The 13,005-nt window shown below is 40.1% G+C and overlaps 1 protein-coding gene across 1 annotated transcript in view; it reads left to right on the forward strand.

The window, feature by feature from the left end:
* GALNTL6 (polypeptide N-acetylgalactosaminyltransferase like 6) overlaps positions 1 to 3,732 on the forward strand; it is a 1,158,724-nt gene extending 1,154,992 nt beyond the window's left edge. The window contains exon 13 of the mRNA XM_025462860.3: positions 2,565 to 3,732. Coding sequence (XP_025318645.1) covers positions 2,565 to 2,732 — 168 coding nt within the window. The 3' untranslated portion in view covers positions 2,733 to 3,732. The remainder of the gene's footprint in view (positions 1 to 2,564) is intronic.
* Positions 3,733 to 13,005: the final 9,273 nt, after the last annotated feature.

Below are 13,005 nucleotides of genomic sequence, written 5' to 3' on the forward strand. Positions count from 1 at the left end.
GAATACCAAGTGCAATAACAGAAAACATGTTCTGGATTTTTCAGTGCAGTCCTGAATTTGCATATACTGTCCAATTGCCCTCCTACACGTACCTCTATCTGTCAGAGCATGTGGTCCAATCTGAGATTGGGAGAAATATGATCACCTCATAGATCAGAAAATCTGGTTTGGCTTTTGCCACTGTGCTGAAGTACACAAGCTGGTGAAAGGAAGAGAATAGAAACATGTTCTACTCTCTCTCTCTCTCTCTCTCTCTCTCTCTCTTTTTAAGTTTTCAAAGAGATATGTATTTTGGCAGAGAAACCGTGAGCATATAAAGGTCCCCATTTGAGCTACCGGACAAAGGGAACAATAGAAGGAAATACAGATAAGTAAGGGGAAAACAGAAGTACACGTAGGTGGAACGCAGTGAATTAGAATTCAGTAGGTCACACAGAATTTTCAGGAATGGAACAGCTTTGGGAATACTTTTTGAAAACCTGATTTAAATATATTAAGTCCTGGAGCCAACCTGGCAGAAGGAGCAGGAGACTGAGGGTGAGAGATGCTGGGGAGCAAGAGAGTAGACACAAAGGAGAGAGCTGCCTGGGGACCCCACAGCGAGATCCCCAAGTGAGGATTTTGTGAGGCGAAATCTTGAACAAAAGCTTCACCCCAAGAACGAAGTAGGTGTGGGGTGAGCTGCAGAGCACACTGGCCTCCCTTCTGCAGTGTGCTCCCTGCCCCTGAGCCCCAGGGGTTCCGCAGAGCCTCCCCTGGCCCAGACAGCAGCCACCTTAGCAAAGCCCCAGGTGAAGAAAATGGGAAGGACACTTCTTTGTGGAAGGAAAATAAAATCCACAGTAAACCCAGGAAACTTGAAACAAAAGAGAAAAGTGAGCCTTTGTGTGAGGCAGAGCTCCTTGTTGACACAAAACAGAACCGAGCACTAAATCACGGGCACCGCCTCTGTCCTTCCTTATCCTCCCTTCACTCCGGGTCTAACTTGTGCAAACATCCGGATCCTAAGAGGACATTAAATATTGGTTGATGGAATCTTAACATCCAGGAGCCACCCAGAAATATTGACACAGGCGGCCTAAGAAACTCTTTCACTCTGAAAGCGTTGTGAGTCAAATATTCCTCAGTTAAAATAATAAGAAACTCTGGACTTTTCCTTAAAAATAGTATTTGGCCCTGAAATTCAAGCAGTGACGTGAGAACACTTTTACATGTTCTTGGCAATTTTTTTTTGCACAGACGTTGTAAGAGACAAGTTTTTATGACTAGTTAAGGAAAGATCATTTTCTCTTTCCATTAACTTCCTTTTCCCAACTTGAACAATAAAAAGAGGTGTGTGTTGGGGCCCCTGGTTGGCTCAGTTGGAAGACTGTGGGACTCTTGATCTCAGGATCATGAGTTTGAAACCCACACTGGGTGTAGAGGTTACTTAAAAAAAAAAAAAAAAAAAAGAGGTGTGTGTTCAGATAGTGGGTTTGCTTGCCGCTTAAACTTTGTGTCCTGATAGCACCGTTCTCTCTCAGAGCCATTATCTTTATCATTTATATATACTGAGCAACATTTTTTTAAGTGAATGCAGCCTCCTCTCCTCTACAGAAAGCAATAAGAATTGCACCACAGGAAGAGCTACAATGGCAGAAAGGGAGGTTGGAGAAGATTCTGAAGCTCCAGAGCTAACAAATTTGAGTTCGTACATTGAGATATTACCTGTGCATCATATTTCTGACCCCATTATCTCCTGAAGAGGGCAACTGAGCATCTAGCTCATTTGGTTCCTATTTCTTTTTCTATTTTTCTTTCCCATTAGAGGCTGGATACAAAGGGAAGAAAAATTAAGACTCTTCTGGTCATGTGTGTGTGCATGTGTATGTGTGAGTGTGAGTGTACATGCACACCACTGTTGTTTGCTATGGACAAAATTACCATTTTTGTAATTGAGCCTCTCCCCAAATAGCTACACTATTAGCTACTTGGCAAGCAACCTCATACTTAGTATCTTTAAAACCCAGGCATGTAGCAAAATGTTTACTGCAGAGTAGGAAATGGGTGATTGCTTTTTTAACAAATCCCTAGAGGAGGGATCCCTGGATGGCTCAGCCGTTTAGCGCTTGCCTTCAGCCCAGGGTATGATCCTGGAGTCCCGGGATCGAGGCCCACATCAGGCTCCACATCAGGCTCCTGGCATGGAGCCTGATTCTCCCTCTGCCTGTGTCTCTGCCTCTCTCTCTCTCTGCGTCTCTCATGAATAAATAAATAAATAAATCTTTACCAAAAAAAAAAAAAAAAGAAGAAGAAGAAGAAGTTCAAATCCCTGGAGGAATGAATCTTTTGTTTCTGATGGAACCTGCTCGGAGTCCCTACATACTTGCCAGCGGCCCCTAGGAGACTGTTCTCCATGTAGTTATCCAACATGCTGTTGTTTAACTTGAGAGATGGTCTATTTTTCACACCCTGGGTATATACTGAAATACAGACAGGGATATTTTACTTCCTCTGTATATCTTGGGTTCTAACCATTCACCATCTATTATGTCAGTCCTTTCTTTTCTTTCTGATCCCTCCAGGACAGAACATTATTCCATCCTGTGAGCAACAGCTGCATGGATTGCAACCCCGCAGAGAAGAAGATTTTCATGGCCAGATGTGACCCTCTATCCGAGACTCAGCAGTGGATTTTTGAACATATTAATATGACTGTTTTAGAAAAATTTAACCACCATGCCAGCTCCTAGAAAGAAGGAAGGAGAAGAGAATGAGTGATTACCTACAGATTATAAAAACTAAATTTTAGCCAGCATCTGGGTCGAAGGAGTCAGGAATAACATTTCCTAGATCCAGGAAGCCTGGTTTAAAGATTTGTAAATGCCATGTCAAAGTAGGTTGTCCTGCAGAAATTCCTGCATCTGAAGAACTTGGCCGAGAACCTCACCAGCTGCATCTGAGAACTTGAGACTAGCAGTGCCCTTGCTGGCCAAGGGCAAAGATTATTTAAGGACTTTTCAAAAAAAACAACTGCTGAGTTAATAAATCCTAGCATTTCTCAGGTCAAATCCTGCAGTAGTGAGTAGCTATGAATGGATCCTATTAACTGGGTGGGAGGGGGGCGAAAATAGAGTGCATGACTGCTCTGACAACCAGAGGATACCACAGGTTTAGAACTAGCCACGCTTAAGGGGTGAGCTGTCCTCTCTGGTGCCATTCTCTGACTAAGAATGGGTTAAGCAGGTTTAACCCTTCAAAGTGCTGCAGATGATTTTAGAGTGCTCATACCATTCTGTTCTCTTGTTTTATTTTTCAACGAGGGCGCGCTGTCTAATGCAAGACTCAAGTTACATAATGAAACGAACTCCCAGTGTTCGCATTCTCTCATTCACATTTCCTTTTAGAGCAGAGGTAACTTGCTGTTCATCAAAGCTCATGCTCCATAAATCAGCTGAAGTTCTAATTCAGTGCCCTTGTATGAATTCAGTTTAAAAACGAAACAAAAACTATGCTAACCAAGTTACTCCAAAGAGAAAGATTTCACAGAAGCAGCAAAACCATGTAAGGTTTAGGAGAGGGATTTCCCTAGGAAATCTATTTTTACTTTTCTATTATTTTTAGAATCTTAAAAGTCTGATGTTTGTCCAGTCATACTTTTTATTAAGGAAGGAAATGGAGTGAGGTTGATGTAATTTGTTTAGGAGATTCTTAAAATCCAAATAAATCTACACTCCAAGTGATGTGCGAAAACGGCTCTGTTCACTTCCATTCTGTTTGATCGGTGCTGGGGACACGGACTTGCTTTCACTTGTTTCGTTTCAGGGGTTTTTTTCATTGTTTGTTTTATATTGCTGATATTAATGATGTTTTTGTTTTATTTGAAAGCTCACAGAAGGAATTTCCATTAATAAAGTGCTTCTGACACCACTTTCTGTTAATGAGACAGTATTTTAGGGGTTAAGAAAGGAGTGACTACTAAACTAAATGGAACATTTAATCCTTAAAAGTTTTTTTGTTTGTTTGTTTTGTTTTGTTTTTACTTTTCAATCATTAACAAGGGTGGGGGAAGAATATGCAGGGGCCAGAATGGGTCTTTAGATGAAGGGGTCATGTCTATTATACACGTCTCAAGTTTTTTCAGGTAGAAAAAATGTTTTATGTAGCTTTTATTGTTCTCGTTTAACTTAGGTTTTCAGCTAACACACATGTATATGTTGTCCTCGATATAGAAGCATGGGATTTTAGAACTGGGAAGACTCAGAATCTAACCCCTTTGTTTTTCCAGATGGATAACAAAAGGCCAAAGAGGAGTCCTGATTCCTGGTGCAGCAGATGGTTCTTTCTGACCAGCATTCTTCCTCCTGTGCTGTCTTGCCTCGCTTGTTACCCCCAAGTGTTTCTGGTTCTGACTTGGATGTAATTTGAAATTTTCACTCATTAGATGAGAATATTATGCCTCCCTGGGGACGCTTATGAGAGTAGCATTCACATTCAGCAGCTTTAATATATGAAAGGTCTTCTTGTAAATGTTTATGATTTTATTCTCTCCTCAAAATCAAATCAAAATATCCAGTTAAACTATCCTGCCAATGGCTGGGGAGAAGTTATTTCATTATCTTTACCGCTTTTTCAAGCTTTCTTTTGAAGAGCCATTTGTTTTAAAATGACAGTCACTGAGATTTTCGGTGTAGGTCAAGAGATCTTGAAGCATGTGAGATGCAGAGTAGAGAAAATCAATAGTGAAAAATTAACCTGTGTGTTGAACAATTCCAGAGAGTGAGTGAAGATTTATCTCAAGTGTTCGGAAAGCAATCTGGTTGCAGAATTAGATGAACCTATAAAAATTCACATTATGTCATTAAACAGTTGACTGCTATTTACAGTTCCACCAAAGAGCCGCCCTGGGTTCCGCACCCTGGAAAGCCCAGATTTGCAATATGTCAGGATGCGCTAATCATGGGAAGCTAGCCTAACATGTTTGGCTCTGTTTTCTGAGAAAGCCTGAATACCGCATCAATTGAGGATAACACCCAGGATCAACAAAGATTGGTTTCCCTGTCTCAGAAGGGGTCACCTCTTGGATCTAATCTTACCTTTGAGCAAAAGGATGTAATATAAAAACTTAAAATAAAAAAAAATTTTAAGAGAAGCCTGAGACATTAAAGCCAAAAATAAAATTTCAAACTGCCAAGCAATTAAATGTGAGCAAATGGGGAACATCCAGACTAAACTGAAGCCCAGAGAATCTACTTCTTAGCAGAAGGCCAGAACCTGCCAATAAGTGCATTTAGGGAGGCATTCTCAGGGCCTCGGAAGGCTGGGACTCCACTTACTTGAAAAACCTCTACTATTGTGAAAAATAGACAATTATGTACGTGTGTATATTTATTTGGCAAAGGGGACTGACCGGCTATCAAGAAGATTCTCTTTCCTGGAAATAACATGATTTAGACATGAAACAGTACAGTCCTGACTTACCCTTTTATCAGAATGAGAGTGGAAAATAGCATAAAGTTAATCTAGCTTCAAGAATTGCTGCTTCTCCATAATAAGAAATGGTTTTGCCAGAAGTTAGAACATAGTTAATTTTATATACCCTTATGTATTTAGTGAGGAAATGCTACGCTGAAAAACAATTGTGAACTAAGGATGGGATTTATACTTTGTTTCAAGCTGAATGAATGGATTCCATGGTAATAACAATGCATTAGCTTCTATATCTATTGCTATTTAGTTAAAAATATGAATATGATCATGTGACTTTCTAACTGTATTCATTACAGAAGAGGCCTCAGTGAATAACCTAAATTCCAGGATTATTTTGTGGATTAGTAATACAGAACTTTGTGAATTAGTAATATAGAAAGAGATGCATAACATATAACAAACTGGATTTAGCATCAATGAAAGAGAGGTTTGGGCCCATTCTGCTCATGTTCTTGCAAAACATAAAACCGGGCACCTGGGTGGTTCAGTCATTGAGCATCTGCCTTTGGTTCAGGTCATGATCCCTGGGTCCTGGGATCAAGTCCTGCATCGGGCTCCCCTAGCGAGCCTGCTTATGCCTCTTGCCTGTGCCTGTGCCTCTGTGTGTCTCTCATGAATATAAAAAAACAAAACCCATAAAACCAATGACAATACTTGACACCATTTCCTTTAGGGACAATTAACGTGTTTTTTTTTAAAGCCAAAAAATATATAATGGGCATGTAAACATATATTTTGTGATTCTTGCCCTCACGTGGAAACCTTCTATTTCGATTCTTTCATAAGTAAGGAAATAACAATAAAGAAATCCTTTATTGGAACTGGGGCCGTAAAGTCCATGTCAGATACATCAAAACAGCCAAAGACATTTCAGTTATGAAGCCAACTGTCCAGTCAGGGAAGAAGGCCACACTCACCCACTGTGCGACATTTCCTGGCCCAGGCCTTGACATATCTGAAACCAGAACAGAGTTGACGGCAAGGTCTGTCACCAACTGCTTTTGATTCCCATCTTGTTACAGAATCTTTTCCAGGGATGGACAATCCCATGCCCCACTCACCCACATGCCTTCTAATGCTTCCAGATTACATTATTTAGAATTCAGAACCATCCTAATAATATGTGATTATTGTGAACACTGATTTATCCCTGAGAACCTCCTTTGTAAAATCTCTTTAGCTTTCTTCCCCTGGCAGAAATAGAAGGCTACAATACACTTTCCTAAACAGATACTGAAGACAAGGAAATAAGGCATGTCATATAAATTCTGAGAAGGAACACCTCGCAGGGAAAATATTTTTAAGTCGTTCTCCACGATTCTGAGAGTAAACACAAATGGTGAGAGGTAAATTGTACCTCTAACATGGGTGTGTGTGGTGCTCTCCATTCACCTCATCAACAAGCTCCATCCTTGCCATCATAATTCTCAGATGACACCACTGACTGTAATTACTCTATGTGCGAAACTGTGGCGGAGAACACCGAAGCGTGACAAGTGGCCAGTCCTGCCCACACGGCCGATGTCGAGAGATTGCTCTTTGATTTATGTCTGTAGCCTTTGCTTGCAGAACCGGGAGCTGTTTGCAACTCTATTTGGTAGACTTGACATTGGCCTGAAGCTTTTATTCACAGTCACTCATCTCTCCACCTGACACACCAGGCTTGTGTCTGGTACTGTGGCTTCTCAGCAGACAACAGCTCAGGCACATGTTTGATACTTCACTTCACAGAAACCTGGGAACATTTCGTCCACCCCCCTCCCCCACCCTGCCTGAAGCAGCCCCCTCTGGCTCACCACACAATAGCCCCCCTGGGTTGCCACAGTCTATCACTCTCCACCTTTGTTTCAGGTCTCCCCCTCTGCCCCCCTCCCTCAACCAACCTCAACTAGTCTGGCTACATTGCAGAATCATACCATTAATGTTTTCTTTGTTTTCTTTTTTTGTTTGTTTTTGTGTTGTTGTTGTTGTTTTTACCATTAATGCTTTTATTCTGACATTTCTTACCTTGGTGGGGGGGGTTGGGGGAGAGCTGAGGGGGAAATGTTTATAACTAAGTGATAGAGGTCCTGGTTTATGCCTGCTGTCCTGTGTATGAATAGTGCCCTTTTTCCTCTTAAAAGTATCCTTGTTTGGATAGCAAATTAGATGGTCACTATAAACCACTGCCTGCTTCCTTGATTCCTTAGGGAAAGTTAAAATGTCCTGTATTTATTGCTTAGAGTCTTTTTTAAAAATTATTTATTTAAACTCAATTAGAGGAATACCTGGGTGGCTCGGTGGTTGAGCGTCTGCTTTCAGCTCAGGTTGTGATCCTGGTGTCCTGGATTCAAGACCCACATCAGGCTCCTTGCAGGGAGTCTGCTTCTCCCTTTTCTGTGTCTCTGCCTTTCTGTGTCTCTCAATAAATAAAATTTTTAAAAAACTCAATTAAAATTAATGCTTACAGTCTGCAAGAGACCAACTAGTCTCACTCTTTCTTTTCAAACAGAGCCAAACAGAAACCAGTTATATTTGCTGATTGCCTATTGCATTCATATGCGATAGGTTCTTTCCAGATTGCTTCATGGGAGCTTTTCAATTAAGAGTTTTTATACCCACCTAAATCTTTTTGCTAAGATAACTCTAATTGAATTTTTCATGATTTTAAAAATTTATTTGAAATCAACAAAGTCATTTTCGACTCCTCCAAACTAAAAACAGTTAATGATCACCATTAGCCACATTATTAATTCTCGGTATTATGGTACAGGATAGAAATAGATTAGGAAGGTAGGTAGATAGGTAGATACAGTCTTTGCATTACTGGTATTGTTTTTTGAAATGATTTTACATTTAACTCATCCCACCCTATCTCAGAGGTAGATGGTATTACCATCCTTTTTTTTTTTTTTTTTTTAAAGATTTTATTTACTCATGAGAGGCACAGAGAGAGAAAGACAGAGACACAGGCAGAGGGAAAAGCAGGCTCCATGCAGAGAGCCCAAAGCAGGACTTGATCCTGGTACTCCTGGTACTCCAGGATCATGACCTGAGCGGAAGGCAGACGCCCAACCACTGGGCCACCCAGGTGTCCCGGTATTACCATCCTTATTAAATGGAAGGGCTCAGAGTCAGGAGGCTCGCTGGATTGGGGTCAACAGTTGATAGTGGCCATTTTCCATATCTGTAATTATTATTAACTTGTGATGAGTTAATGGCAGAGTCAGGACCAGAAGTCAGCCTCTGTGATGCTGAACCCCGGGCTCCTTCCACTCCCCGCGGTGATTCATACCTCACTATAGGGTCACTGGTTCACAGCAAAACCAAATATGAGACTATTGAGTGACCTCAAAAACACCTCCATTTTTAAACTTTTAATTATGTTTGCTTGTCTCTGCACCTGTTTTTGTTGTTGTTGTTGTAGCTATTATTTTCCACAAGCTTTATTCAAGTCAGAACACCAAAATGAATTTAGCATTAGTTCCCCTTCATGAGATTTTCAGGGTACTTTGAAGAAGTGATCCACTAAAGCTATTTGCATAGCTCTGGAAGAAAATCCTAAAGCAAATACTTGTACTTTGTGATTGTTAATGAGCTCAGCCCTGGGGTGAGGGGAGGGAGCCAGCCACCAAGCAGAAATTGTGCATTTATTTTTCAATAAGTCTCCCAACTGACCCTCTTTTGCTATTCTTACTTCTGAAAGGTTCTGTCCAGCTACCTCTCTTAGCCATTTTAAAACTCTCTAAATGCACTGAGGTGAGCTCTCTCTGCAGCACTGTATTTCTTCTGGGGGTAGTAAATCAGAATATCTGAGTAAGGCTGCTAGATACAGATAATTCTACAATTGAAAAGACAATGTATTGCCTTGTGTCACAGCTCTTAATGTTTTACCACTTGTAAATCCAAGTTAATTTTCTGACACAGTTGTCTTGCTCCTATGCACGGGCTACAGGAGCCTGAGAGAATGGCCCGCTGTGGTCCACCGCTAAACTTACATTGAGAAGAACATATCCAAAAACACTTTGCTTCAAAAATCCTCTTTTTATTAGTCCAGAGTTATTAAACCATAGCACCTGAGGGATTGGTAAAGTGCAGATTTCAGGGCCACACCCCCCGTAGTTCTGATTCATTCTATCTGGGATGGGGCCCAAGAATTTACATTTGTAATAAATTTCTAGGTGATGCTGATCCTGATGGTCTGGGATCCACACTTTGGTGTAGGTCAATAGTCTCGCCATTTCCAAAATACCTTTTTAAAGATAGTTGAGTGTATTTAGAAACCATGGTTATATTTAAAAGCCATCTAGCGGAAATGAGTAAACCCAACTCACTCAAAATCCAAATGAGTCTAACTCAGTTCAATAAATATTTATGCCTCTCTTACAGCTCTTTAAATCAGGATTACAGAGTTAGAAGACTAAGAATAGGCGGTATTATGGTATCGCAGTAAATATCTTTTTAATCACTTACATTTCTCAACTAAAGTGTAATGAATATCAAGACCCTTACCATTAAGTGCCTAGCATTGAGCATCCCATTATTTAGCCTAAACAGCTAGTAAACTTCATGCTACTATAGGATAGTATCAGAAATCAAAAGACAGCATACTATGATTAAATAATTCACTTAACGTTGTTTTTCATTATATCATCCTGCCTGACCTAGACCATGCTTTTTCTTTAGTTCTGTCTTAGGAAAAGAAACGTTACTTTTTGGTGGCAAATACCTGGCCAAGCTCCTTTCAAAACCATTGTGCAGATAATGACTGAACCATGGTTCCTTTCATCTTTGAAAAATGCTGCAAGTTTAATTAAAAGTCTTTTAAGTGAAACAATATCCCACTATGCTCAACTCAGTTCAGTAACTTCATTAGAAATAGTTGCAAAACACAGAGAAAACCTTAGTACTTCTGCCATGTTGAAACTATGGTTCTCTTGGATTTGTAAACTTCTCTTCACTCAAAATAAATACTAAGATCTTTTTTTAAAGGTTATTTCTCCCTCATCCTCTGTCTCCAAAAATAAAAGTTAACGGAGACTACTTTTCATTTTTTTTTCTTTCAGTTTATTTGAATTTTAACCCCTAATGGCACACAGAGTAAATCTTCCAAATTCCTTTTTCTCCCCATTTTTACCGACCATTTTTCTGTGTGTGTGTGTGTGTGTGTGTGTGTGTGTCTACGCATGTGCATGCACTGTAGGTGCATGAAAGAACATATGGGAAAAGGTGTTTTGCTTTACTGATATTTGCTATTCAAATTTCTATCACCCAGCAAATTGTTTGTTACAGAATTTATAAAGTTGTCACGAGCCAAAGCTTCAAGCCACATGTGTTCGGATTTTATGGAGGAAAAAATACATTAGATGCAAAAACTTCTTTTAGGGCAAAATCTAGACAGTGAATCTCAAATCGAAAAGATAAACTTCCATCACCAGGACTTTTGATTCTTTTCAAAGCTAGTAGAACCAAGAACAGTGAAGTTCTAACCAATGCTCCCCTATCCCAGTAACAAAGGGATTAAAGGAGATGGGGAAGTGCCAGGGGGGTGATGTTAAGAGAAAGAAGGAGAAACAGCCATGCTTTATTTTCCTAAAGATATATATATTTTTTTAATGTCCTGGAGGAACCAGCAGGGAAGTGTCGGAGTGAGTGAGATGTCAATGAAATAATCTCATGAAAGAAATGCTGCACTGGAAGCAAGGAGCCACTTCTCATTAATATCTACCCACTGGCAAGTGGTGAGGGTCAGACACAGGCACACACACACATTCTCTAAAACCGCGTTGAGTCAAAGACAAGGATTTATAGAGAATGGGACCTCAAACAAGTATTAAATAACTATGCAGAGTCACTGAAATGTTTAAAATAAAACAATCTCTAGGGCAATTCATCTAGATAATAAATGCCTCTGCTTGAGAAAGGACATGGAGTGGAGGAGGTTCTTTTATGGTGAGTGACAGGAAAGCCTTCACCAAGGGAGAGCTAATGACCTTGTTTCTACATTCCTCAGACATCGGTTGGCTGCCAGAAAACCGCCTGTGGGGTCGAGGCAGTGATGGTTTAAAATGGCCAGGGAGAAAGGCTACAGGAAAAAATGAGCCCGCAGCTTTGGTGGCAGCTTCTAAAGACGTTGATGAATATCTCCACACTTGCTGCCCAGCTGAGCCATTGGCCAAGATGCAAAGATACTTGCAAGGCTCATTGAGAAATTATTCTTCTCCTTCCATTTCTTTTTAAATTCTCCCCTATTTCTATCAATCCTGAGTAAACTTCCTCCAAAAATGAAGTTAAAATATCAGGTGACTTGAGGAAGTCAGAGCATCTTTCTTGTTGAGATAGAGAGAAACTTTAGAACAGCAAAATCCCCCCATCTTCCTTCTCATCATCTTTTATGTTTTACTTTTCCTGGAACTAAGAAAAACTGTTTCAGGCAATGTCAGTAGGTTGGCCTCTTTCTCTGAGGACCCAATGCTCTCTCTAAATTTAATTCAATAAATGTTTGTTGCGTACCAGCACCAGCAAGACTTCACTTTAGAACAAAACGTACAAATAGCTAGGAAAAAAAATGTCTCATTAGTTGTCCAAAAATTCTGTTCTTGCCCTAGCTGTGGCCCTTTCCTCCCATTTGAAACTAGGTGAATCTTCAGCCCCTCTAAGTCTTCTTCTTCATGAGAATGATGAAATATGATAATGAATAAGAAATTGCCATGTAACTTGAGGCAAAATGTAAATGAAACAAGTTAATATTAATGAAAGTCTGTCCTTTAGCAGCTTACAGTGTAACAAAGTGATTCTTAGCATGACTATATTACTCATCGTACAAACCAGATAATTTCTGAGAATGAAATGAGATATTAATAGTTGTGGAAGAAAAATTTGAGAACCAAGGGTGGGGAAACTAGGACATATGGTGATCCTCTTCTTAATGATGCTAGCAAAGGATTTATGGGTAAGATGAAAAAAATTTTTTTAGAACTAGGGGGGAGGGGCAGAGGGAGAGAGAATCTCAAGCAGGCCCCACCCCCAGTGCAGAGCCCGATGCAACAGGGCTCAATCTCTTGATCCTGAGATCCTGACCTGAGCCATAATTTGGATGCTTCCCCAACTGAGCCAGCCAGGTCCCTCTGAAAAGATGAAATATTTAAACCAAACCCACATAGCCAACATTTAGGAGAGGAAAAACATTTTCTTCCATCCTCTTTTGTACAGTTTTGAGGACCTATGAATTAAAGTGATAAAAGACAGATGAGTAAGGAAAAAAAACAGATATAATTAAGTATTTATGTAAAGGAGTACTTAAAAAATGTGACTCAAAGAGACAGAATTTGGGGCTTTTATACCATCTGAATAGACGATGGAGATGGGTAGAGGGGAACTACGGAGAGAGTAAATTTCTTCTCAGAAGGGGAGTTAAAGAGAAGGGTACTTATGAAAAAACAGGTGACTTTTTGGAAATATACATAGGCCCTTAGGAGGATAGATGGCATATAAGACAGTTTGTGACAATGTTTTTTTAGGTGTGGTGCAAACTTCTTGTCTCTAAGAAGAGATAAG

This window comes from Canis lupus, chromosome 25, assembly GCF_003254725.2.
Source record: "Canis lupus dingo isolate Sandy chromosome 25, ASM325472v2, whole genome shotgun sequence".
Lineage (NCBI taxonomy): Eukaryota > Metazoa > Chordata > Mammalia > Carnivora > Canidae > Canis > Canis lupus.